Below are 27,446 nucleotides of genomic sequence, written 5' to 3'. Positions count from 1 at the left end.
TCTATTGCATGAATACTACTGAGTACAGAAATATTTTTCAAAAATCACTTAAGTAATGAAGGTCCAAAATAAACCATGAAGGCAAAGTGTATCAGCATCTATAACCAGATGTCACCAAAAAAGCAAAGGTTGTTCACCTGCTTCATACATTTTCTTAAACACTCAGAGCCTGGAATTTAGGTAATTTAATAAAAAAAAATAAAAATAAAGGCAAAAGTATATGTATATATTTAAAGAAAATTTAATTAAGCACTCAAATGTAAAATGCAATACTATTTCTTACTGCTTTTCTGCTTTTGTACCACGTGGGATGACAAAAAACACAAAAATAAAAGTGGGACTCACAAAACACCACACTATCAACAGCATTCTCTTTAACACTTCCCTTTAAAACAAAACAGGAATAGGATTACAGAAGCCAAGAAGGTGTGATGCCCATGTAAAGCAAATGAAAAGGAAGTCTCAGCTCAGAACACAGGTCAAGTCCCATGTCTCCTTTTTCAGAAAGGACTTCTGTCAGCCTCTTACTAATCTCTGTGTCTCAAAACCCCATCTCTTTTCTAAGGGGGATTCAGGTGTGATACGGTGGCACACACCTTCTGTAACACAAATGCTAACTTCACAAGGATGCTAACATAACTGATTTGCTTCACAGGAACCAGTAATTGGCTCTAGTGGTGGAAAGTGATGGAAAGTGAGATCAAAATCAGTTATAATTCGGTATGCCACATTATTCTCTCAAATAATATCATTTTCCTCCCAAATAACATGAAGGGCTACAAAAAATGCATAAAGAGTCTCAGAGTAAAAGCTTCTCTGACTTCTAACAGATGAGATATTCATTCCCATGTGCCAAAATTAGATACTGGATGAAAATCATTTTACATTAAAAGATTAGAGGGAAGGAACCACAAACCTAAGTCACTACATATGTGTAGCAGAAGTACAAACCTGTAGACTTCCCATGTGCGAAGCCATAACCATTTAAAACAGGGCGTGGTTTATTTCTTGCATTATGTAGCCATTCCTTAAAGATCTTCTCTGATCTCTCTTTCTTCTCCTGTAGTTCAGCTTCCCTTTCTTTTTGTTTTTCCTAAAAATAAAAAAAATCTAAGATGCTTATAGACAAAGCACTGTACAATCTATACAAAATGGTAAATAAATCTTTTGCAGAATTCCAGACTGCTGAACATATTTCAAATCTGTTTTCAAATACATTTAATCGGAAGTAAACCAGTATGTATAGGCATGGCATTTGGATTTAAACTAAGTTTAATTGGTAAGAATGAAGAAAATTCTACGTAATGAAGAAAAAAAAGAATGCATGTGGTTTAATCTGCCTGATGACTTTCATTTCCTCGGGTTTCAAGGTCCTCGTGCTGTGCATTTTAATGGCTCAGCAGAGACACAGAATCAGTTTTTCAAGCAGGAAATAACCACCACCAATACAGAATATTAAAGCGTGTTTTAATTATATGGGAAACTTTGAAAGACTGCAAAAATAAGGTCATTAAGGCCTGAAAATTGATCTGATACACCTTACGGTATTTTAAAATGAATCCAAAGAAATTATTGTATGTACTTATGAAATACTGACAAATGTGTTCTGCGCTTTAAGAACAACCACTGTAATTATAGTGGGAATATAGACAAATTCTTCTCACCACAATTCTCCATCACACTTAGATACAACAGTAGTGTATACTCTTATAATATTACATATTCCACTGAAAAATTACACTGTAATGTTAATTAAATTAAAATACAACCAATAGTCTTCACAGATATCTGGTCACACATTTCATAGTTTTCAGGCATAATCATTACCAATATGTGATATTTCAGAGGAATTCCAGATGATTCCTGCAAGCATAGCCTTGTTAGAGCGTTTGTTCTAATGAAGTAGAGGACCTCAAAGCCTGTATTTTAGGAATCTTACAATAAGTAAGAGGTCTTCTGAAGCTCACTACAAAAATACATAGGTGATTAACTAATATGAAATAACATTAAAATTAGAACTCCTAGCATCAGATTGGTACAGATATGAAGAAAAATGCTTTTAATGAGAAATATGTGCACTAGTGGTACTGGGAGAAAAATGCGCATAATGTCACCTATTTTCTGTCTGGATCACCCTGCAACAGACTGAGTAAAAAAGGTACACTGTGCGGTTTGTATTTCTCTTTCCCTTATCATATCACAGTTGCAGTGGGTTTGCAAAGACTATTAACAAAACCGCATTAATATGCATCTTGCTTTGCAGACCATACCTCAATGTCTTCAATGCACTAACATAACAACTTTTGAAAGTTTTTTTTCCATGTACAACACTGCCATTTGATAAACTCTAATCAATTTAATCAACCAATATATTTAGTATAAGTTACAGATTAGGTAACCCCATCCAAATAATAGATTAGCGGATTAATACCTTCTCTTTTTTCTTCTTTTCTGCCTCTTCAGCTCGCTTCTTCTTTAACCATTCTTTATACTTTACTTCAGCCTTTTCTTGTAACTGCATTTTTTCTAGTTCCTTTGTGGCTTTTTCTGCCATTTCTTTGCTCAGCTTTCGTTCCCTTTCCCTTCTTTCCTACATGACACAGATCAAAGAAACAGAACAGAAACTTTTTGGTATATTTCAATGGGCAATTCTTTTGAGGTATAGAGTTAATTTTATTACATAATTACAAATAAAATTAGCATAACCCTGAAAAAAAAAATCGTATTGTAAGCTCTTTGAAGACAGAACCTATTCACTGATAGGTTCCAGATAAAATAGTTTTAAACATATAAACTTGTCACAAAACATGATAAAAAGTTAATGTTCAGGACTCCTTATGCTATTATGTTTACTACTCCGTTTTATTTATTCAGGTATTTTTGAAAACACTTCATACACTCCTCAATATTTCTGGGAAAGAAACAGCTGTTGCAATTCTTGACAACAGTGTGTTAGTTTTACTATCCAGTGGATCCAGAGCAAACAACAGTTCCAAATGGAAGTCAGGCAAACTGCCCCCTTCTAAGAGTCATTGAGATATGCACATTGTTCAGCACACTTAAGCATAAATTGATACAAAAATAAGAAGTTCACATAAAAATCCAGTTCATGTTTTGTGGTATTCTCTACAATTTTTATATTCTTTAGTTTATTTGTATATGGATGAATCAATCTACGTATTGGATCATATGGATATGAATCAATCTACACATTTCTCCTCTTCAAACGACAAAAGGGAAAATGAGAAAACACATTCCAGGGTAGGCAAAAAGTGGTAACAGTGTGAAGCAAAATTGCTACCTGTATAATTTGGAAGATACAATACACAGAGACATCATTCACTTCTTGGTCTTTTCAGCGTGTGTGTATCTAACGGTACAGAACAATGTTTTGGGCACCATTGTCTACACGAACAAGCACACATCGATGGTTTTTCTTGATCTGAAGAGGGAGGTATTTTCATTTGAAGACTAACGATAGCTCTCACTTCCCTTCCCTGTAACCTTTATGAAATGTCTGGGATTCTACTGATTCAGTACTAATTCTGCTTAGCTTTGCTTGGCTCTGAAGAACCTGCATACACACTTAGAGGCAAAATTCTTTCCTAGACAAGCTGTGAACATGACTTGCAGGACAGGGAGAAGACCTGAGATCAGTTTTCACTTTATAGAAAAGAACTGTTGAATAAAAATGTTTTTCTTTTAAGAAATCCTTTTCTTGTGTGTTCCCCTGCATACTCCTCTTGAACAAAGGAGACGTGTAGTTTAGCAGGAACTTAGGCTCACTCAGAATTATTATAGTTGGCAGTATGGATGTCAAATGCCTAGGACTATAACTGCAGAGTATAATAAATAAATGGAAAAGAGGAAAATCACATATATAAGAAGAGCATGAAGATATTTCTCTTCCCATTTTACCTCTTATAAGCACAAAAAGGCAGAAAAATAGAGCTAGCTCTGCCCTGCTACTCCCACGGGCCCCCCCACCCCTTTTTTCCAGATTTATTGCACTTCTGGAAAATCCGATTATGCATAATGAAGCAGAAGCCATAATACTGGAGCTGGGAACCAGCACAATTCTCTCCGTCTGGTCTAAACAGGATTTCTGCTGGTTCAGTCCTTGTCCTCCATACCAAAACTTACCAGTAGTCCACTAAAGTAGCACCATGCAGAGTAAAAATTTTAGCTTATATTGCCCTGAAAAACACTAACTAATTTCTGCCATTTATTGGATGAGATGACGAGGTGCAAAAGCAGGGCCAATAAAGAGAAAATGCATTGCTTTCAGGTTAAAACACTTGCCAATTTTTTGTAAGACACAGTATTGGATAATAAATGCTTTCATGTTTGAATCCTTATCCACACTACATGAAATTATCTCAATAAAGAAATCATTCTATGCATAATCTTAGCTTAGTCTTGGCATTCATTTTCTCCAAGTATGTCATAATGCTCAACTGCAGACTTCTTATCAGAAGAAGCCAGTTTACAGAATTGCCTGAGTTAGTGTGCTCCATTCTGTATCTGCCAACACTAGAATTACTACAATTTTAACATTGGCAGCTAGATTATGCATTAACTGTGGGGGGGTTTCCCCTTCCTTTTACAAGCTATGCCTTATTAACAACCATAATCTCCAAGATGGATGTTTCTTCATGTAAACCCTGATGATACTTGCAGCACCACTGTTTTAATATGCTCTTGTCCAATATTCTTATCTGACAACAAAGAGTTATTTGTGTACACACTGCACACAATTTCACAAAACAATTAACTATATTTTCTCTTTGGTATTTTTTTTCAGTTCACTTTTAATACATTCTAGTGAACATCAGCTGAATCTGTTCACAGTGCAGGGAAAATGGTCAGATATGAACATACTCCAATTTCAACGTATATTCTGGAATGTAAAACTTCAGAGAGCTACAAAAAAATGGAAGTCTTCATTAATGTGATTTCACAACACTGCTTGTAAGGCCTGTACATGTGATAAAACTATTATTTACAACTAAGACCAACGAAAAAAATAATTTCATTCTGCAAAATAAAAAGTTGATATTCTGAAACGTCTTTGTACTAGCAAAGAATGGAAACAAGATCTTTCTTAGCATGAAACAAACCGTTCCATGCTTAAATACGTTAAAAAGGAAAAATAAGCTATTTTTGGTAAATTATGCAGATCCTAAGTATCACTTGCCTGAAAAACAAATGAACAATTGTCTAAGCTTTTCCTCCTCCTTTGTCTAAAATTCATCTTAATCTCTTTTATTCAGAGCTGTTCCTCTGTCCCTTCATTACCAAATATTCCCCAAATGCATCTCTCAACAACTCCTGTTTCGAGACAATGGTAGCCTGGGACACATAAAAAACATTAATGTAGATGACAGACATGCTAAAACAGTGAGTTAAAACCGCTGGCAAAGAAGGCTTACAAAGATTTCACATCTTTTGTTGTTTGCTGGTTTATCTCCATTGCACATGAAAGTTACAAAACTAAGGATCTTTCAAAGCTACAGTCTTTAGCTAAGGGTCTTATCATATAAAAAGCATGAAAATAAATACAGGAGAAAACTCAAAAATGGGCCCCTTCCATACCAAGGGGAATTGTTCAATAATGGACAACAATTACAAGCAGAAAACACACTAAAAACCTTTCTAAAGACTGTAATTAAAAGGCAGGAAAGCTGCTTAAATTATGTATCTTTAATCACAACACTTCACATGAGTTTAGCTACTATCTAGGCTGACCCAAAGTTAAATTAGGTCCTATGTAAACAATTATATGGCATGCACACTACCATGAAAGCCACAACTATTGCTAGGTTTTACTTCCAGTGAGACATCCTTAAGACGGTGAGACTCCCTGCAGAATTCCGGACTATGCAGCTGCCTAGAAATTATTCTGCAGACAAATCAGAAATGCTTCCTCTTTCATGCACAGAACAGCTCTTTGTTCATAAAGTTAGTGTACACCACGTTCCCAGCTGCTTTAATAACCTGTTTCACGTCAAGCTACTGTCAGCCTGGCCTTCCCAGCTTCCCCTCAGCCTCATTACTTTCCCTTATACAAGTCTATCAAAAATGCTAGGAATGTGCATATTAACATGTTCTTCAATTCTCCTTTCACTCTCCTACCATGTATACATGGGGGGAGGGAAACTATGTAATTTGTTTATGCTTGGGGTTGTCAGATTGGTTTTTAAAAATTCTCTTTGATCTTGTGTTCAAACCAGACATGATCTATTCACTAAACCACTAGTAAATTTACACACACTTTAAAATATGATTACAGGTATTACATAAATTAAGGTATTGATTATAAACCATCCAATTACTCATTGCAAGAAAGGCTTGTTCTCCCGCCACCCCACCCAAGCACGTTATTATGGAGAAAGGATACAAATCTGCCCCTTGGGTACACTGCTCTGGGCTGTGATCCTATCAAGCCTCAGAACCTAATGAAGCCTGGGCTAGGTCAGTACTTGGAAATCCCCCACCCAAAACAAATCCAGCCATCCCACAAAGCAGTGATGGTGACTCAGGAGGCAGCATGAGTTGCACTGAGTCAGTACCAAACCAATGTCTCATCAGCAGAACTACTAACTTTTCAAGAAAAATCAGACCTATGTAGATGTGAAGAATTGCCAAAGGAATTTAAAATTTGAAGCATCATCCCTCTTTCTTCCTCATAGAAGGTAGAAATATTAAATAATGTTCCAGGCAGAAAACAGCCCAACTGCCATCAAAACAGAGACATTATATCCAACTGGAAGAAAATTAATACATTATATATTTCTGTATTTTCATATCAATGATTAAACGAGTGGCTGGAAAGGGTCAACTGCAGAGCTGCTTTCTGTTCTGCATTTTCTATGTAGAGCGTCACTGAATAAAAATATTTCCAGAAATGAATGTTGTGGTTTATATTTTTAAGATACTTCTCGCAGCAATCTTTTCCCATTTTCTGGTCTGCTGAATGTGACAACATTTTTCTTTTAATACATAACTGATGGTTCTACTTCACAGCTGTTTGCTCTGACATCTTAGCTACTATATTCTAGCATCATTTTATGCTGACTGATGGTGAAATATAGGAAAAGTCCACACTGCCAACATCAGAACATATATCCAAATTTCCTCATTCATCCTCATAATAATCCTGAATGCCAAACACATTTAACAGCCTCAGAAATCTGGGTTGTTCAGCCAATTGTTATTATCTTTTCAATTTAGCCCTATTACACAGCTCAGTCACCAAGCCTAGCCCACAGAAATATTTCTTTAATCTCTCTAGAACTGGCACGTGAAAAGAACAAGAGGCTAGAAAGGAGCTCAGTGAAACAACACTTGTGCCAACGCACAAGCAGGTTTACAACAATTTACTGCTCAAGTTGACGCAAAGTCAATGCAGACCCCACTGCAGTCCAGTAATTGGAGAATTGTAAGATGGTTACATACAAGTCTGAGTGTATTTGGAACACACTTGGGGTCTTCAGAAGAATGCAGACTCCACAAATGCTGCTGAAATACACGTATTTTAATCATCTGCAACCCTGAATTCCTCCTCCACAAGTCTATCCAAAACTCATTCTAACACTAACCATGAGAAATTAGCTTCATTCTACTTACAGAAATCTAAAGGTAAGTCTGGATACCATACCCATGGCACTGGCCATGCATGACCTCACAGAAAAATTCTGGGTAAAGACACCAACACTGTGCTTAAAAAAAGGAAAAAAAAAAAAAGAAAAAAAAAGAAAAAAAGAAAAAAGAAAAAACATAAAGAAGAAAAAGAAGAAAAAGAAAAAAGAAGAAAAAATAAAAAATAAAAAAAGGAAAACAAAAGACTGTTTTGTAAAGTACTCCAGGTCTAGATGCTGAAAACCCCACAATATGCAGAAAAAAAATCCTTAAGAAATTAAGCCCAGAGTTACAAAAAAAAAGTTTAGATATGTAAAGACAGACTTGGGCATGCAAACAGAAAATTAAAATTCTTAAATGATGTTGGTTCTCAAGGTTGGAAGGTACTTATGCTAGATATTTAAGCTTCCCTCACAAATACATTTCTTGCAAGGGTTCAGTCTTGAAAAAGGTGAACATCTCAGTGTCTCTTTCAAGACTGAACTGTCAGCAAAATCCATAGCACATCAGGGTCTACATAAAAGGTAGCAGCAACCACTGCCTGGACTCAGAACAGTAGTTCAGCTGTTAGAACATTAACCTAGGAAAAGGATGATCTGGATTTCATTACCTCTCTCCCTGAGAGGATTCAAACCAACATGTCCCACTGTGGGGAGAAGACTCCATCTACCAGGCTGCAGGCTGGGATGACAGGATTCTCCACCCATTCTGTTGGAACTGTACCACTCCTCACAAAATAATTAACAATTCATTGGACGAAAGAAAAAAGCTGCTGAACCATCTGTGTTGTATATTAACAATGATGAGATAAAGTATGCATTAAACAAAAAGTCTTTGGAGTAAGAGCAGGAAACTAAGTCTGTCTTCTGGGAGGAATCATGCAGCACACCAAGAAAGAGAAGTCTGCTCCAAGAACATTGTCATTCATTATTTTATAGTGTATTGGTTCTAGGCTTTCATATTTCTTACTGCTTCTTCCTTCTTATAAAGACTATCAGCCAATAGCAAAGTAAATTGTAAGAACAAAATTTTCAATGAAAAAGCATCAAAACAGAATTTTCCCATCCTCTACCTGTTTTCCATTAAAATTATATTTTTTTCAGTAAGTAATGGGGACTTACTGAAAGAAAAAAAAAAACAAACAAATTGATCATCAAAGTTCTATGATTAACGTCTGCTTTGTTCATATTTACTTTTGAGAAAAAAGCGATGCCTTATTCTCTGTTCAAGTATTTGAAATGCTACAATCAAATTAAGATTGGTATTAGAATAATTAGTTTTTCCAATGTAAAACATGTAACTTCATTACTTGTGCTCTTACAACTTTGCCAGATATCACATTCATATAGCATAATGTATTATATGCAAGTTAAAGACTAAAGATGCTAACACCATGAGTTTCAGAATTACAGTTATTTTGGGATGCAAGCATTCCGCTTTTGAGATTTCGGTTTTTGTTGCAAATACACGTATTACATACAGTACTGGGTTTTGACTGGGATGGAGTTAATTTTCTTCACAGCAGCTCCTGTGGTGCTGTTTTGGATTTGTGACCAAACCAGTGTTGGTTTAGGTATCGCTGAGCAGTGCTTGCACAGCTTCCAAGGCCTTTTCTGTTTCTCGCTCTGCCCCGACAGCGAGTAGGCTGGGAGTGCACAAGAATTTCAGAGGAGACACAGCCGGGACAGTTGACCCCAACTGACCAAAGGGATATTCCATACCATATGACGTCATGCTCAGCAATAAAGGCTAGAGGAAGTAGAAGGAAGAGTGATGGCATTTGTTTTCCCAAGTAACTGTTACATGTGATGGAGCTTTCCTGGAGATGGCTGAACACCTGCCTGCTGATGGGAAGTCGTGAATGAATTCCTTGGTTTGCTTTGCTTGCATGTGCGGCTTTTGCTTTACCTATTAAACTGTCTTTATCTCAACCCACGAGTTTTCTCACTTTTACTCTTCTGATTCTCTCCCCCATCCCACTGTGGATATTTTATACTTATAAATATTTATAACTACACGTATGCATATACCTGAATTGAACACTTTAGATATTTCCAAGTTCATATTCTATTGGCATTCTAACAATGAAGTAGCTTTGCAGAGTCAATAAAGGTGGCTTAAACATGATTGGAAGATACCATATTAAACAGAGCGTAGAAGGTGGACTGCATCAGTGTTATTTTTTTAAATATTTAATCAAAAAGCTGTTGTCATCAGGCCTGACCTTTAATCCTAATATTTTATTCAGCATTAATTCATAAGAGGTTCTGACCGTTATGACGAAGTTCTAAAGATTAAACAGTCGCATCAGTTTACAGACACTTCACAGTTTACGCATCCACAATGCATTTCTCAAAGCCTTTGGTACTCTGACTTGAAGGCAATTAATCAGTAATTCAGCAATTACATATACCTTACTTAAGTGTTCAGTCCCATAGCTGTTGATAGGAATGAAAGAGACTCCACATCTCAGGATCAAAAGTTCATGTAAAACAGGAAAAGAAAAAAACTTGCTACTGCCAACAATAAGTTTCCTATTCTATGGCAAAACATTAGGAAATCAGTCACATGTAACTGGGGGTCTTCAGATACAGTCCATAAACACAGCACTCTTGATAGGTGGGCAAGTCAGACCCGAATTATGCCTACAAACTATAAAGACAGGGGCTGGGTCCCTGTTTACATAAATATAACAACATTTCACATGAGACTATATAAATGTCAAAACCATTCCTGGGCTGCATCAAAAGAGGTGTGACCAGCAGGTCGAGGGAGGTGATCCTGCCCCTCTACTCTGCTCTTGTGAGACCCCACCTGGAGTACTGCATCCAGCTCTGGGGGCCCCAGTACAGGAGAGACATGGAGCTGTTGGAACAAGTCCAGAGGAGGCCACGAAGCTGATCAGAGGGCTGGAGCACCTCTCCTGTGAGGACAGGCTGAGAGAGTTGGGATTGTTCAGCCTGGAGAAAAGGCGGCTCTGGGGAGATCTAATTGCGGCTTTCCAGTTTCTGAAGGGGGCCTGCAGGAAAGATGGTGAGGGACTGTTTATCAGGGAGTGTAGTGACAGGACAAGGGGTAACGGGTTTAAGCTGAAGGAGGGTCGATTGAGATTAGATGTTAGAAAGAAATTCTTTACTGTTAGAGTGGTGAGGCACTGGAACAGGTTGCCCAGAGAGGTTGTGGATGCCCCATCCCTGGAAGTGTTAAAGACCAGGTTGGATGAGGCTTTGGGCAACGTGGTCTAGTGGAGGGTGTCCCTGCCCATGGCAGGGGAGTTGGAACTAGATGATCTCTAAGGTCTCTTCCAACCCAAACCATTCTATGATTCTATGATCCTCAGTTCTTTACAGAAATACCAGTAAGAGGACACAGAATAAAGAGGAAAGGGAGTCTGGAAAGACAAAGGTTTTATAAACCAAACTCTAGCAAGGAGTTCTCCATACTGCACCTCATTCCTGAGAGATGAGGTTGTAAGGGTAAAGTCTTCTTCCTGGAAGAAGGCTACATATGTCTTGAATTAATTAACTCAAGGGCAAATGAGGGCAAAAAACCCAAACTGGCTTTAGACAGCAGCTTACATATTTTCCAAAACAGAAGAGAAGCTTTTCACTACCATCTCCAGAAACTTCCACTAAGTAGAACACAGTAAGTTATCAGGCTGTAAAACCAGTGCCTGGTCACACTGTGAAGGAACTTTGAATTGAACCCTATCGGACAAATTCTGAATAGTGATGGTATTCAAAGGAAACACTACAAAAGCAAGTATGAACGAGTGATCAACTCTGAACATCTATGACCTCACCTATCACTTCTTTTTTTTTTTTTTTTTTGCATAATTTACACCATGCCAAAGTTTTGTCATCACATATTAATCCATCAGAATTTACATGAGAGAGAAAAATCCTTCAAAGCAACCAGAAATGTGATTCCCAAATATTTTGAAGATGTTAAGCAGTACTTTTTAATCTTCCTCATTAAACTGTAATTTACCCAAGTCTGTAAACAGTCTATGTATCACCTACAGTGTGCTAAGCAAAACAGTCAGAAAACATTTATTTGTTAAGCAAGAACAAAGACACAAGTGTTGACAAGACACAAGTCACAAAGATGCCACTATGGAGAGGAGATTTTCAAAACATATCACACATGTAGGTCCCTCAATCCAAATAATTCCAAGATACAGTTTGAGGGGATGAAGTGAGGGTGGTGTTAGTTGCTGTTGGGTTTTTTTAAGCTTACTCAGTGGTGGAGAACAATGACAGAAGTTAACTGATCTGTTCAGTATCTACAGGGAGTTAGCATATAAACATGAAATGATAGACTTCAAAGGTCTTTTTTTTTTTTTTTTAATGATAAAATCTAGCCATTCTTTACCTATTGGTTTTATTTTCAATAAGAAACTTCATTCCACTAAGAATGGGTCCTTTTGTGGCTCCCCCCCAGAAAAAAGAAAAAAAAATTCACATAAAGTGCCAGAATGAACAGATGCAGAGAAAATAAGCTTTCACAAGCATTAACTCTAACCTGAAGAAACGAGACAGTAGTTAGTTTTCAGTATCTATTCAAGATTTAGTTCTATCATGAGACAGGGATCGAGGACGCTATTTCCTTTGTTTTGAAACTTCACAGTTCAGCTATGAGTTGCCTACACAGAGCTCCTTACCAAATTGAAGTCTAAATACAGCAATAAGCAATCAAGCAAGCATTTTAACATTCCAGAAAGATCAAGCCAGATTCTAACGGCTTTGCTGATCTATGTCCAGTTCTGCCTACCGCTCAAATCAAGGATAATAATGAAAAGATGACACTGAATGCCAACTTTGCTTGCTCACAATTTATAATCATGCCCACCTCATTTTTATCAATACATCTAGCAGTAACTCAGAAATAAAAGTTTTAGATACATACAAAATCATGTTGGGTTCAAGCAAATTTTCTTCTGGAATCAAAAGCATGCTTTGAGATATTTTAGAATTAAAATATTTTGATTGATATTCCTATGACTTGTTAAAAAAGTAGAGCTCTATTACATCTAAACCAAAACAAGTCAACCAGACAATTTACTGTTTGCCCACAAGTGACTCAACCTTAGGAGAGAAAGTAAGACTATTTTTGTCCAGCAGAGATCTGGTATCTTACTGAAAATTGTAAAGGCACTAGTAGAACCAGGAGAGCGCCCGACAGTTGATTTTATTAAGCTTTTAACTCCTAGTAAGCTGCAAAATTTTGCCATATTTGCAAAAATATATTTCACAGCTTAGAATGTAACAGTAAAAGCATCACAACTGACATTGCCATGCAACAAAATGCAAGAAAACTGGCCTGGCTTACAGAAACCAGCAGCGTCTCCTGGTGCTGGATGCTCAAGATGAAGGAAGAAGTTTCATGTACGCTTAACCGTGCCTTACTTTCTTCGCCAGTACAGTATTCAGCAATGGGAAAGGGTATAGACTTGTGGAAGTCATAGAGGTAACACCCCTGAAAGTTCTGCCTCCTGTCAAGTAAAGCATTTTCTGCAATCTACATCCAGCGGCTCAGAATCAGTAACTGGATATGAAAAAGGTGAGTGCTTAATGCATATTTCAGTGAAGAATACTGTGATTTTTGCCTCAAGGAGCACCTTTTGATGCTTCTATGAGGAAATGAAGTGAGCTTTCCCAAATGGGGAGCGTGTATACGTCTCACAAGAAAATCATAGCAACTGCCAGTGCTCAGGAATCTAACCTTAAATGTCATGTAAAATCTTCACACCATTTTAAACCTTCTTAGTCACTGAATTGACATATTTATCCTTCAGTCTGTGTACAGATCCACACATAATCTTGTGGAAACTTGAAGTGGTAAGGTCTAAGCAGCACAAATGTTAATATCCTAAACATGGCTAAGCTTTTGAGTTTGTTCCTGATTTGAGTGTGGTTTACAGAAAAGACTAGCCAATGAATCATCTGATTTAAATGAAAATCAGATTACTTTTGGTAAAAGCTTGGGACATGGCCTAAGGATGACCTTATCCTTCCAAAATATAGTATGATAAAGTCCAAACACAAATATGTTTTTTTTCCCCATCCTCTGGGCTGATGTGATTACCATAAAAAAGACCTCCTATTCCCATCAACAATAGAAAAGAAGTAGTTAATCAGTAAATCCATGAAGACAAAGGTCTTTGGAAGACCCAAACAGGTAGAAGTTTACAGAAGTTGAAGGAGGGGTGCGAGGAGGGAAAACGAGAACCTTCACTGTTTTGAACTATGAAGAATTTTAACAGGCAGCCCAAACTCTTTCAAGCCAATGAATCATTACAGACACCTATAATTTAATTTGCATTTTAGAAGAGGAAAACGACATTGTTTGTGCTGAATAATAAATCTGTTACTTTTTGCTGTGTACTTTAATAAGGGAGGACCCTTTCTATATCATAATAAATGCTTAGAGCAGGATTGGTTTTGGGCGGGTTTATGCCAATCATCCAGTCAGCATTGAGACTAAGAGTAATTAAGTTGGATCCAAACACAGGTTATTCCAGTGATTCTTGACTGAATTTGAAGAACGAAATCTGAAATGGTGAAGACAAATGTACGAGTTCTGGATATCTAACCCAGCTACTGCCATTGTGATACTGTTAATCAATTTTCATGTGATTTTATTCAGAACCAGAGGTACAGAACGATAAGCAACTGGTATCACTACAGACCGTAAGACAATGAACACATTTGCCCAACAACTACCAGAGGCTGAAGAAGCCCAAGCCTCCCAAACGTTTCCATTTTTGCCACCCAGTATACATGCTTGCTTTGTGTGACACAGAGCTGTACAATGTCCCACTGAGGTCATGATTCTGTATGCTTCTGATCCTGGACTTAGGCATCCCTCTCAAGAGAACTTAAAAAAAATTTTGATCCCACTCAGAAATGACTTTTTGGATGAAGGAATTCCCAATTGCTAACTGTGGTCTACTGAGAATTTCCTGAATCTGGCCTCACACCTCAATTATCTCTCTAAACTCTACCATACTATTTGCCTGTCCACAATGGTACTTAATTAAATCCTTCTTCTGGCTCTACTTGGTGTACAAGACATTGCAAACAGTTAAGACACCCAAAGCGCCTGGGCACTGAACCTAGGAAGTCAGGAACAGTGGGGTATTCTGAAGACCAGAACCCCAGCTATAATTAGCAGAAGGCTACTGCACAAGATGTAGGCCAATTGTCAGTTATCTGACTACTCAGAAAACAAATCTCTCTATACCTTAGGGGGAAAAAAAAAAAAAAGAAATCAGTCTTGGAAAAATGTTTAACTGTGTTGGTGCAGTTTTATAATTTTCAATTAAAACAGCCATTCATTCATCAAACTAGAAACATGGCTGTCCAAACAGTCTAAGTAAATTTTACATAGGTTTACTTAGGCGTGGTACATGCTAGAATATTTGCAGCCAAAGCAGTATTTACCTCTTCTCTTTTTTTTTGTACCCATTCCTTATGCTTTTCTTCAGCTATCCTTTTCCTCCTTTCACACTCTTGCTTTTGCTTCATCTTCTCAAGCTGTATATTCATTTCCTAATTAAAGAAAAAGTACACATCTTAAATCTGTGGTGACCATCTACACCAATACACTCAATACTGGAGACAGTGCTGCAGTTAAAACAATGTAAGCATTAGGTTTTGAAATTTTTCCTTCATTAAGATTTTGGAAAATATGGATGACAGTCAATATAAATATTATGAAATACAATGAATGGAAATGTCTAATTTTTAGAATATGAACTGGAAATACATGTTTTAATTAGGCTTTGGAAACAATTCAACATAAGAAATCACTCCTCAGCTTATTTTAATGCCCTTTCAGTCAGTGGAATCTTAATTCGCAGCAGTACTTTCCTACAATACTTAAAATTTACACGATGTACTGCTCTGCATTCAAAAAGGCATCAAAAGCTAAATGAAATATTACTCACTTGTGATTTTTAGTACCAGAACTACAGGAGCCTTAGGGCTTAACCCAAAGCTTATTGAAGCCAAAGTTCTTGTAGATTTTAGTAAACTTTGAAACAGGAGCTTTATTTTGAAGATGAGAGAAGAAATTCTGAAGTATTTTATCTTTATAGGACATAAAATATATATGCAATCACTTACATCTCTCCAAGGAAATGAATCGATAAAGGAAAACCATGACTAAGATAACAATTTGACATGTCTAGCTTCTCTATCAGTAGCAGTAGCACAAAGTGCTATTTTTCAGTGAAAATTCTACCTTCAAACATAGATAGATGGAATTACTTCCATGAAACTGATTTTATGGTCCCTACACTGCAGCTACTTTCAGAGAGAACCCCCTCTCCTTATGACATTGAATTTCAATTTAGTAAGACATCAAGAAAAAAATAGGAGCCTACAGAGAGCTCAAAGAAAATACTCACAATACAGGCACAGTTTGAAAATACAGTTGTTGCTGTACTGAGGCAAAGTTACAGCAACTAACACCTCCTTCGAGTTCTGAGACATCTGTATTGCAGGGATCCTGGTCTCCATAAAAGGTGATGGCACTGTAAGTACCTTAGAAGACCCCATCCACTATCCACTCCAAACATTTATCCACATTTCCAATGTTCAGGGCAGACTTGGTGCTGCTGTCAGCAACAAATCTGGGACTTCTGTTTCTTAGGATATCAGTTTAGAATACTTTTTATATGCAAATGTAGTAATACATTTTTATATCACATAGCTTGTTCTCTTCTGGCATTCTACAAAAAGGTTGATTGTATTTTTTCCCTGATATAAGCTATTTCAGTTGCCTATGTTGCAGTTTAACACCTAATGTTTTCAAAATCTTACCAATTAAAAATAAAACATTTACCTATTCCACCTTTAAGTAATGCTTGTCCTATGACTGCTCTTAATATATATTTCAGAAAGACATCTTCTAGATTACATTTAGTACTATATGAACACTATTGTGTAATACACAAGAATAAATTGCTTTGGTTCCTTATCAAGACCACATGAGAAGTCCATACACAAACCGCACTTTCTACATGATGCCAGAAATTACTTTGGCTCATTTTTTGTACTTAAAAAATCAAAACAGGGAGACACAGCTAACAAACTGGAATCTAAAGGGGAAGTCATGAAATGCGTGGTGAATATTAACGGATCAGAATGTATTCCTCAAGTTTAATAAACTATTTCGGTGTTATGCTGACCTCTAAGAGACTGTTCCAGAACCTTCCCACGGTGTTTTATAAACAGCATGAGATAACCGGCATGAAACAGCTGTATGTTATATTCACTTTACAGATAAAGTGAATCACAGAAAGGTTAGGGCATTGCTCAAGGTCAAATAGTAAATCAGTAACTAAAGTGAGAAATGATCTAACTTTGATGTGATTGTTCTAACCATAACCCAATACTTCCAATTTGATTTTAAACAACAATATCATCTAATCAACTGCAACTACAAACATATTAATCAAGAAAAGATACAGCGCTCTCCCTTAATTCTGCCCAAGCCGCACTATTCAAGAACTGTTTATTTGCAAGGGGGCAAAAGATGGAAGGAGGGAAAGAAATGCCAGGACAGGGAAACCTATCCTGGGAAAGGACACCAAACAGATTTATAATTACACACTAAGTGGGTAACAACACTGTACCTCATATCTCGCCAAGTAGCTTGGCATACTTACGCCCAGCATACGCCCTGTCATGTTTTACTACCTACATGCAGGCATACATACCCATGATGAAAATCAAGGTACCAATTATATAAATATGTTTTAATCCTTTAAACTTGAACCATTACCTGACAGTTGGATAAGCAAAATATTATACAGCACCACTTCAATGAAGCATAACATTTAGCAAAAGAGAATGCATGCAGCATGAATCATGTCAGCATTGTCAAACACAAACACTATGGAGGCCCAAGACACTAAAAAATAATGGATAAAGCTACTTGTGCTCCCACAACCAAAAGAAAAAAATCCTCTATTTTGGTACTTGCTGTCTTCTATTGACTTCACATCAAGCTTATTGGATATATTCACCTCTGCAGCTCTAGCTTGTAAGCGGGCACGTAGTTCCTTCTCTTTGCTAATGAACCATTCTTCCCATGGTGAAAGATTGTCTTTCAAAGGTGACTCTTTTTCCCCCCCTGCTATTTCAGAGTCTTCAGCCTTCCTGAATTAAAAACAAGAAATGTAAAAGAATATTTATCTGTAATATATTTGACTGAAAAGTTAAGCAGTGCTACTTCCTTGAAAAATAACATTTATAGTATATTGCAACAACAATGACACTCCTTTCCTACTTTCTTAGTAATCTCTAGAATGGATAAATGGCATTTGTAGTGTACCTTTGACCATCCCCCTCATATTCTACTTAGGAAATTCTAGCTTGCTAGCGATTTCTTCCCCCTGTTCCAAACTGTGGGACAGATTCAAGCATTACCTTTTATGCACTAAACAAAAACTAACACCAGAAACATCAAAATGTCACCTTCCTTCTCACATATGGAAATCAAGGGAAATCAGAGATTTAACAGTACCATGCTGTCCTTGGTCACAGAGAGGCTCCATGTATCAAGTGGCCTTTAGCATGACCAAAGGATAATCAAGAATATTTGTTCCTCTTTCAAGTCCTATAGAATTGGATTCATGACATCAAGCAATCTCAGCATTAAGAATTCATTCACTCTAATAGGCAGAGTTTTCCACCCTAAAAAGCTTTCACAGGAAACATACTTAAGAAATATGGCTTGCATACAATACCTGATGATATTATACAAGGTTCTATTAGACTTTTAATAGGATACCTTGCATAACTCACTCATAACTTCTTTACTCATTAATAATGCAGCAATCCTAGCCCCAGGCCAGAAATATCTTTTATAACATTCTATACAGGTACAACCTCATAAGTATATTAGGCTTTAAGTCAACGAAAATTGAAAACATGCCAATAGATTTCTTTATAAGATTTCTTCTATCTTAGACAGAATTTTTTCTTAACAAAATAGTGAAACTAGATTGCACATTAGTACTTTATACGGACATATGGGCTCTGGAAATACCTTCCTACATACTTCACTACAGTGACTAATTGTGTTTGCTGAATTCAAGCTGCAGAAGACGCATTCAAACAAGCATATTATGCTCATGCTCCTGAAATAAATCTTCTAAGCATATCTGGGTTTTATCACTATAAAAGTATTAAGTGTTCACAGGGAACAGCAACACTCTGTTGGAACGCATTTTACACTCCAGTAATCACAGAAGTATATTCTAAACATACAAAACATTTGGGGACAATGTCAGTGCTAAGGAGTTTTGTCCTACTCTTCTCCATTGTTGTTACCCACATGCATGCATGCTAATATGACCGTGACACGTCCAGGGGAACTGATTCACGCTGAAACTAACCTGCCAAAGGGTTGTTTTCCCCACACAGAATCAGCCCCCAACTCTCTTTACACTGTGCTGCCACAGAGCTGTAGTAGCCCAAGGGAACCGGCACACGCGGACAGAAGCAGCACAGACCAAGCACTCCCGAGCCCAGCCTGGTCCAACACACTCTGCCCACCGTAGGGCTTTTATGCTACAGTGTTAACATGGATCAAAAATTCAACAGAGACAGTCTTTAAACAGGTATGTACAATAAAGGATGCAACTTAAGAAGGCATAACAACACATTTTGTCAGAAAATAACTCTCCTGAAAGTTTATTAAAGATAAGGATAAAAGTATTATGCATTCAAATTCAGGAAAGCAATGCAACTTTGTCCAGACTTGACGTTTTGGGCAGGGATACTTCCTCAATACATTCTTTTGCTACGCACGATTTATATTATGGCACTTTGTACTAGAATAATGCTGCCATATTAGACCAACCTGAGAAAAAGCACTGGTAGAAGGAATGAAGTAGGAAAAATAATATTTACTATGTGTTCTCCTGTACCAGTAATTATAAAGTTCAAGTTTAACAGCTTCTCAGAAAAATAATTCAAAGTAGTAAGTTAAAAACTTGTTGTATACACTTAAGAAATAACAGAAAATGAAGTTTAAACAAAAAACACAAGCTGAACACAAAGAATCGCTAGAAAAAACATTTCTCCTCTTCTGCAGTACTGCACCTAAAGCTCTCAGATTGCACCGGAGCACAGACTGGAACCCAACCCTTCTCCGTGTACATCCCAGCCACTGGTCGCGGTCTCCCTGGCACGCTCATTATGCACTTTGAGCCACACAGACCGTGAATTTCATGCGACCTTTTTCTGAAATGCTAGCATGTTCACAGCTATGACCTTCCTCAGAATAATTAAAATAACAGACTTCTCAAAGTACCACATTCTCAAGTCCACATTTGTATTAAAATAAGTACCTTAAAGTGAATTAGATACATTTGGCATTAGAACTGAAGTCTGATTAATAGAAAACACTGTGATTATCATTTACCATATATTCACTTAAGTCACGCCATCAAACGTAACACTGATCCACAAAGAAAGTATGAAAATGCCTAACATCATTTCATAAGGCCTTGTTTTCAGCTTTTCTCTTTTGCAAATATTGTATTTCCCACGTTAAATGTCTGCCTCCGGCTAATTTTTGTGTAGTTTTAAGAGGACAACAACAAAAAAAAGACTCTTTGAGAGTGTGCATATGGGGGAGTAGTGGCTGTGTAAGAAGAAGTGTTTTTTATTATTATACCTTTGAGATCTTGGCAGTTATACACGGAAGCTGCTATATGAACATTTGGTAGACACTTATTACAACACAGCAGCAGTATTATTCAGATGCAGTGTCTCCATAAGCGAAGTATATATTGTGCCCACAGAGTTTAATGAGATTGTTCCAACCTGGGCCTTAACAGAGATCACCTTCAATTGCATCTTTCCACTGCCAGGGAACACTGCAGCAACAGGCCCAAAAATTGAGAGCTGTTTCAAGTAGCATCTTAAGCTGCAAAGACATGTAATGGTTTGAACTGAGTGCTACAGAACTTCAAGGTACGTGAACAAAATTGCTTACTGGGAAGGAGTAAAAGGAAAGATTAACAGAAAACCTGAAACGGGAAGGACCATAAACAGGCTAACATCCTTTTCACTCTGAAGCTTCTATTTCTGACTACATTTGAATGCTTTCCCTGGACTTTCAGCATCTTTTTCAAGAAACGCTTGCAAGAAAACTTGAGTGTGGCCCATAGTCCTTCACGTGTGCACTGCTCTCCCCGGGAGTCTGAGAACCACACTGGAACCCTGCACTCCAGTGAAGCTCAGCTGTCCTTCCCTTATCCCACTGGCACTTTTAGCTCAGTTCAGTCTTCCCAGCTACAGCCCCCATCAGTTACCGCACAGATGTGCGAAGGTCATATTCCAGGCACCCCCTGCTCTTCCCCCTCCTATTTTAAAGGGAGGAATAAGGATTATTTATTGTCCTGTCAAGCAGAAGAGATGCCAAGGGAAAGAAGACATACTAAGTTTGCACGTTAATTAAAAGGGAATGAAGTGAAGCCACAGGAACTGTGCAATGTGCACACCTGAAACTGACTCTGGGTATAACTATATAGACTCACCAAAATAGCCCTTAAGTCTCCAAGTACGCTTAAAAGGATGACAGGAACAGCTGTACCTTTTTAACTTGCAAAGACTCTGAGCCTCACATCAACATCTTACAGACATTTTACAAATCCATGAAAATACTCAACTGCCTATGAAAAGATTGCCATAACCTCCGACTTCCCAAGATATCATAAAAAGGGAACGAGGTGCCTAAAGCGCTTATCTATGCAAACAAATCCATACGTATATGAAATCATCTTCCATCCCCAGCAAAGGCCTCAAGCAGAGGGCGGTGAGTACAGGAGTCCGGCTCCTCACGCAAGGGGCGGCCCCGAGCTCCCTGCTCAGACCTGGGCCCAGACGCAGGGGTTACCTATCGCCTCGCCGGCTCCGGCAGGCCGCCGCCCGCTCCTCCTCCTCCTCCTCCTCGCCGCTCGGGGAGCTGGGGCGGGACGCGGGGGAGAGCGGGGAGCAGCCGGAGGGACTGAGGGGCTCCTCGCCCTCGGAGCTGGCAGAAATCGGCGGGCTGAGGCGGGCGACCCGCCTCCTCCTACCGCGGGTCCGGGCGCCGCTGCTCATGCCGGCGGGTAGTACCGGAGGGAGAGGGCGGCGGTGTTAACAGATGCCTCCCACCCGCCCCTCACCACAGAGCGGCGGCCTCCAACAAACGCAGGCGGCGCGGTACGACCCGCGCTCCCGGCGGCCCCCGCGGCTTCCCCCCCCACCCCGCTGCCGCCATGGCAACCAGGACGCCGCGCCGCCAATCGCCTCGCCCGCCCGAGGCACCCGCCCCGCCTCCCTGGCGCCCGCGTGACGGCACCTCCCTCTGCGCCTGCGCCCGCCTCGCCTCAGGCCGTCTGCCCGCCCGAGGGAGGAGCGGGCCGCTGGCCTCCAGCCGCCCCCTCCCCGGCAGGGAGGGATCAGGCAGCGCCTGCGAAAGACACAGGGGAAACACGGGGTCAGAACCGGGGGCCAGTATAGTTCTCTCAGGACGAGGGAAGAACCCCGGTCCGGGAAAGGCAACAGGCTCTGCAACCACCTGCCTGGCCCTGGTCATCTCCACAGTGACCACTGCCACTACCTTAAGGTAATTTATATGAACTCTCTGCAGTTGTTCTTTCTTACTTAATATTTTTTGCACATTTACTAGTTCAATAAATGAACCAGCAACCTCATCCACAGAAGATGATTCTAATATGTCAGAAGAAGGTAGCTTAGGCATTTTCTAACCACTAAGTTTGTAGTTTATCCTTGAACTGCAATATCCCAAATTAGCCCCTACAATTTGAATCTTGTTTCTGATTTAAAGTTCTAAAGACTTGTTTTTCATACACCTCTTCTAGGCTAGTGGTGTCCTTTCCTAATCTCCTATCAGTTAATTCTCCACTGAGTCTATTATAACTGTTCTAAATAAAACTTTTTTTTAATGCACTCCTGTCCGTTCTTTTTTGCCACTTTGTCAATATTCCATCGTGGTTCCAAATCCCAGGAACGCAGTCTCTCTTCACCGCCAACATTAGGCCACCTCGACTGGCTTTTAACCAAACTCTTCAGCAGGATCAGCAACAATCATAGGTATCACCAAAGCTTTTAATCGCCTTTGAATCTCATCTTCCAAGGAGATAACCGCTGACTAGCAGCCAGTAGCTTTTTGTAACGTCATTGAGTCATTTTGCTGCGGCTGAGCAAGCATAAGCATTACGGATACAAACATGAGGTGTAAAAGTTTGAAAGTGATTCCAAATTTGGTTGCTATATAGGTATAATTGTTCTTACCAAGAATCTTCAGAACGGTGAGTTTAGCAATGTATTTTTTAGTTGAATAGGCAAGTTGAAAAATAAGCAACCGTATTAAAAATGCTTTGTCTAAAATGGGAGGCGTTTGTGACATTTGAGGCAATTGACTTGCTAGAAAAATTGAATTTCACTGGCTCAGTGATATAAAAAGGGCATCAAACCTACACAACCATTATTTGTGCTTAGACACCACCTAAAATGTGCCCCGAGGTGGGAGACACTTCAGCGCCATCATTAACTCAGTCCTAAAGAATGCCCAAGTGATTGTACTTGGGAATTTTGAGATGGGCTGTTTGGTGCTCGGGCCGCAGATTCCATCATTTCCCTACCGGAAGGGCTTCATCTCTCCCGCTCCTCAGGAGCACAGACTTCTCCCTCCCTCTTGCTCACCAGACTCTTCGCTGAGCCACGCTACCTTACTGATGTAGTAGAAAACATTCCAACTGTTTTGGCCACGCAACTTGGGGTCTGAACAAGTTAAAGCTCAGGGAGATGTCAGACAAGTGCTGAGGCCAAACCAAGAAGCAGAGATGAGGTGTGAGGGATTTCCCCCTTTCAGTGGTGGAGCTTCTTGATTCGGCTTACCATCTCATGGGAGCTCGTCTTGGCAGCTTGGAGAAATACCACTACGGTTCCTGTAAGGAAAAAACAAATGTTATCTGTGTTGGGTTTGCGTGGCAAGGTTTTGGTAGCAGGGGGGCTACAGGGGTGGCTTCTGTGAGAAGCTGCTAGAAGCTTCCCCTGTGTCTGATACAGCCAATGCCAGACAGCTCCAAGACAGACCCAATGCTGGCCAAGGCCAAGCCAATCAGCGCCTCTGTGATAACATATTTAAGAAGGGGAAAAAGACAAGTTAGAGCTTTTGCAGCCAGAGAGAGGAGTGAGAAGATGTAAGAAACTCTGCAGACACCAAGGTCAGTGCAGAAGGAGGGGCAGGAGGTGCTCCAGGTGCCGGAGCAGAGATCACCCTGCAGCCTGTGGTGAAGACCATGGTGAAGCAGGCTGTCCCCCTGCAGCCCATGGAGGAAGGATGAGGGGGTGTAGAGGTTCCACCTGCAGCCCGTGGAGGACCCCATGCTGGAGCAGGTGGAGACACCTGAAGGAGGCTGTGACCCCGTGGGAAGCCCGCGCTGGAGCAAGCTCCTGGCAGGACCTGTGGACCCGTGGAGAGAGGAGCCCACGCCAGAGCAGGTTTGCTGACAGGACTTGTGACCCCGTGGGGGACCCACGCTGGAGCAGTTTGCTCCTGAAGGTCTGCACCCCGTGGAGGAGACTCACGTTGGAGAAGGCCGTGAAGGACTGTCTCCCGTGAGAGGGACCCCACGCTGGAGCAGGGGAACGATGAGAGGAGTCCTCCCCCTGAGGATGAAGCAGCAGCAGAAACACCGTGTGATGAACTGACTGTAACCCCCACTCCCCATCCCCCTGTGCCGCTGAGGGGGCGGAGGTTGAAGCCGGGAGTGAAGTTGAGCCCGGGAAGATGGGAGGGGTGGGGGGAGGTGTTTTAAGATTTGATTTTATTTCTCATTCCTCTACTCTGTTTTGCTTAGTAATAAATTAGATGAATTCCCTCTCTAAGTTCGGTCTGTTTTGCTCGTGACAATAATTAGTGAGTGATCTCTCCCTGTCCTTATCTCGACCCATAAGCTTTTCGTTATGCTTTTTCTCCCCTGTCTAGCGAGTGAGGGGAGTGATAGAGCGGCTCTGGTGGGCACCTGGCCCCCAGACAGGGTCAACCCACCACTTTATCCTATCGCTGACGACATGTGCTGATAACCAGCTGATCATCTGGAAAGGTTTACCAGCAAACTGAAAAATACAAAAAAGGCCTGAATGCATCTCTGATCTAAGCACTCCTGTAATATTGACTACATCACTGTGCAGCAAATTGATAGTCATAATGCTAACGTAACTCTGGCAACTTGAGGTAGATTGTTGAGCTGATCATCATCAAATAAAGATTCAAGTATTACTAGCTACAGCGTCTAACAGACAACAAATTAAACCTATTAAAATAATTTCAGCTGATGATTCAAGTATTGGTGACAACAGAGTATCACTAGAACCTGAATTTCATGCCGAGTAAAGTTACAACAATAAGAAAATTTCAAATCGGTCTGAATTCTTAGGATACAAGGTGCGCAACACAATGCCTCAGGTTTGTTCAACACAAGCCACCTATGGTTTTACAGGAACATCTCTGTATGTGCTGCTTGCAGCTAAGGAGTAAAAGAAGTATAGAAGTTGTTTACTACATGGCTAAACAAGCACTGTGAGCAAAGCTCCACGTCATGGCAGGCATCGAAACTTCAAGTATTTCTGCATGGTGCAGACCAAGGTAATTTCAAAACATCTTAGAAAGGCTTGAAAACCTCCCCTGATCTTAAAGCCCATCTCATAGTGAAGACCGAAGAAAGGGATGTCACAAGGCAAGGCAGCAATCTTGCCAAGGACACAAACATCTGAGTCTTTCTCTTCCCCTCCACGTCATCATACAGAATAATTTAATTCTTGGGGATTCAGGAACAGGAGCTGGCCAAATAGCTTACATTAACAAGCCTTGGTATTGTGACAAGGTACCAGAGTTATGCGTTGAGACTGCCTATCCAGAGGGCAGCAAAAGGTGGTTCACCTTTCGGGGAATTAAAGCATTGTTACTGGAATGGCAGAGCCATCCAACTTGAAGAGAAATGAGAGTATAAAATCATGTCATTGTTACCCCTCTTCTTACCGTGCTGCCCAACTTGTCAAGCCAGCTCCACAGCCACCGTGCCCTAGTTTTAATACAGGCAAGGTAAGAGCCCAAACGGTCTCATTTTGTAAAATACTAGGGATTGAAAGAAGAATCCTGCAGGTTCAGGTACACAACTCCTATGGCCAGAGAAGGACTAACAAGCAGACAAACAGTATGTTACAAGGACGTGCTTCATGGCAAAACCTGAATTCTGTGAACTTAGTGCCATAATAGGAAAGACTGCTTCTAAAAGGATCTGCCCTGGCAGGAATTAAGCGCCGACGCTGCTAAAGCCTACGGGCAAAATCAAGCTGACACCATGAAGCACAAAAGTTGCCGCAAACAACTGAGTGTAGTGAATAAATATATACACGCACACCCCTATGGTTGTTAACACTGTGAAAAATCTGCCTAATTTCTCACTAAAGAAATGACAAAAACCACATTCAGTCTGTTAACTGAACCAACACCATCACAAACTACGGAGTAAGTACTTTAAGCTACTACCCACAGGGAGTTACATTCGGAGTAAACAGAGCAATACATTCACAGACCTGTACTTTCTGTCTGTTCAGTCACGCCAATCAGACACAAACCTGTGTGTCTGCACATCCAGGTGCTCCTGACAAATTGCTCACGAGCAATTTGAGCTAATTGCCATCCACAGCATTTGAAAAACCTTTTTACAGAGAAAATGTCAAGAAAGCAATTTTACAGGTAACAAACACAGAAATTAATTAAATTCCAGGCATAAATCAACTAGCCTGATTTGACAATGCTATGAAATACTTGAATTTGCCAACTCTTCTTTATGAAATAGTTGAATTTTAAAAATTCAACTGTAATCTGATCAGCTCAGTCTCTGAAAACATAAGGGCCATCAGAAGGAAACCTCTCAGTTCTACTTGATTAATATTAGCCAGATTTCCTGAAAAGAATCAGTTAAGATTGCTTTCAGATGCAATCAGGAACACAGAAAAAGCATAAACATAATCCTACCAAAAAAAACCCCCAACATACTAAATTTAGGCACAAACTAAGGCTTAGACAACGTGCCTTAAACGTGAAGGATGTATGTCTTGTCTTTACTTGTGACCTGGAAAAAAAAAAATAAATAGAACATTTGAACCAAATATAGCCAAATTTAAGAAGCCTTGCCGAGTCTTCAGATTTTCCAGTGTGGGGAACAACGGTGGGGCAGGCACGGGAGCGAGGAAGAAAGTTATTTGGCTCCGCACTCGGTGTCAGAGCCGAACGAGCACTGCCTATACTTGTCGAGTGGCTATTTTTGTGCCTGTATTTGTAGTTCTGCTTGACTAGAGGCGGTGAAATCCGAGAGGTCTTGGATTGCTCCAGTTTTCCTCCGCGGTACGGCGTATCCTCGTCTCTGCAATACGCTGCACCCACTGCGAGTGCCAGCCCAGGCGCTGCTGGTCGCAGATGTGGAGCCATCTGCTTTCAAGGACTGCGGCCTTGAGAAGGTGAGAAGTTCTCTCTTGGTTAGGGGAATGTGCAAGGACTCTATGAAACACGTTTATATTGAAATCCCATCTTTTTCAATCAATAGCAGGATCTCCTCAGCTCAGTTGTTTTACGTTAGTTGGAGATCACAGCCCTCCTCCTTTTCAACAGCCTGCACGTGTTCAGCCACTTTACACTGCGCAGCGTCTTTCTCTCTTTTAAAACTTCAGTTATTAACAGATTTAATTGTTCATTTTTGGGCTGAA

General features: G+C 39.8%; 1 protein-coding gene across 5 annotated transcripts in view; it reads right to left on the bottom strand.

Moving 5' to 3' along the window:
* CCDC34 (coiled-coil domain containing 34) overlaps window positions 1-21,880 on the bottom strand; it is a 64,843-nt gene extending 42,963 nt beyond the window's left edge. For all 5 annotated transcript variants that reach the window (XR_012835835.1, XM_075755333.1, XM_075755334.1 and 2 more), the window contains exons 1-5: window positions 21,562-21,880; window positions 17,678-17,810; window positions 15,087-15,194; window positions 2,432-2,590; window positions 952-1,093 (exon numbers count right to left, since the gene is read on the bottom strand). Coding sequence is in view for 4 of the 5 variants with exons in the window: in XM_075755333.1 (XP_075611448.1) it covers window positions 952-1,093; window positions 2,432-2,590; window positions 15,087-15,194; window positions 17,678-17,810; window positions 21,562-21,767 (748 nt within the window). In the remaining variant the exon portion in view is untranslated. The remainder of the gene's footprint in view (window positions 1-951; window positions 1,094-2,431; window positions 2,591-15,086; window positions 15,195-17,677; window positions 17,811-21,561) is intronic.
* Between the last annotated feature and the right edge of the window lie 5,566 nt (window positions 21,881-27,446).

The sequence above is a fragment of the Balearica regulorum genome, chromosome 5 (genome assembly GCF_011004875.1).
Source record: "Balearica regulorum gibbericeps isolate bBalReg1 chromosome 5, bBalReg1.pri, whole genome shotgun sequence".
In the NCBI taxonomy this organism is placed as follows: Eukaryota; Metazoa; Chordata; class Aves; order Gruiformes; family Gruidae; genus Balearica; species Balearica regulorum.
Note: the sequence above shows the minus strand (reverse complement) of the source record. Positions and strands in the feature narration are given on the sequence as shown.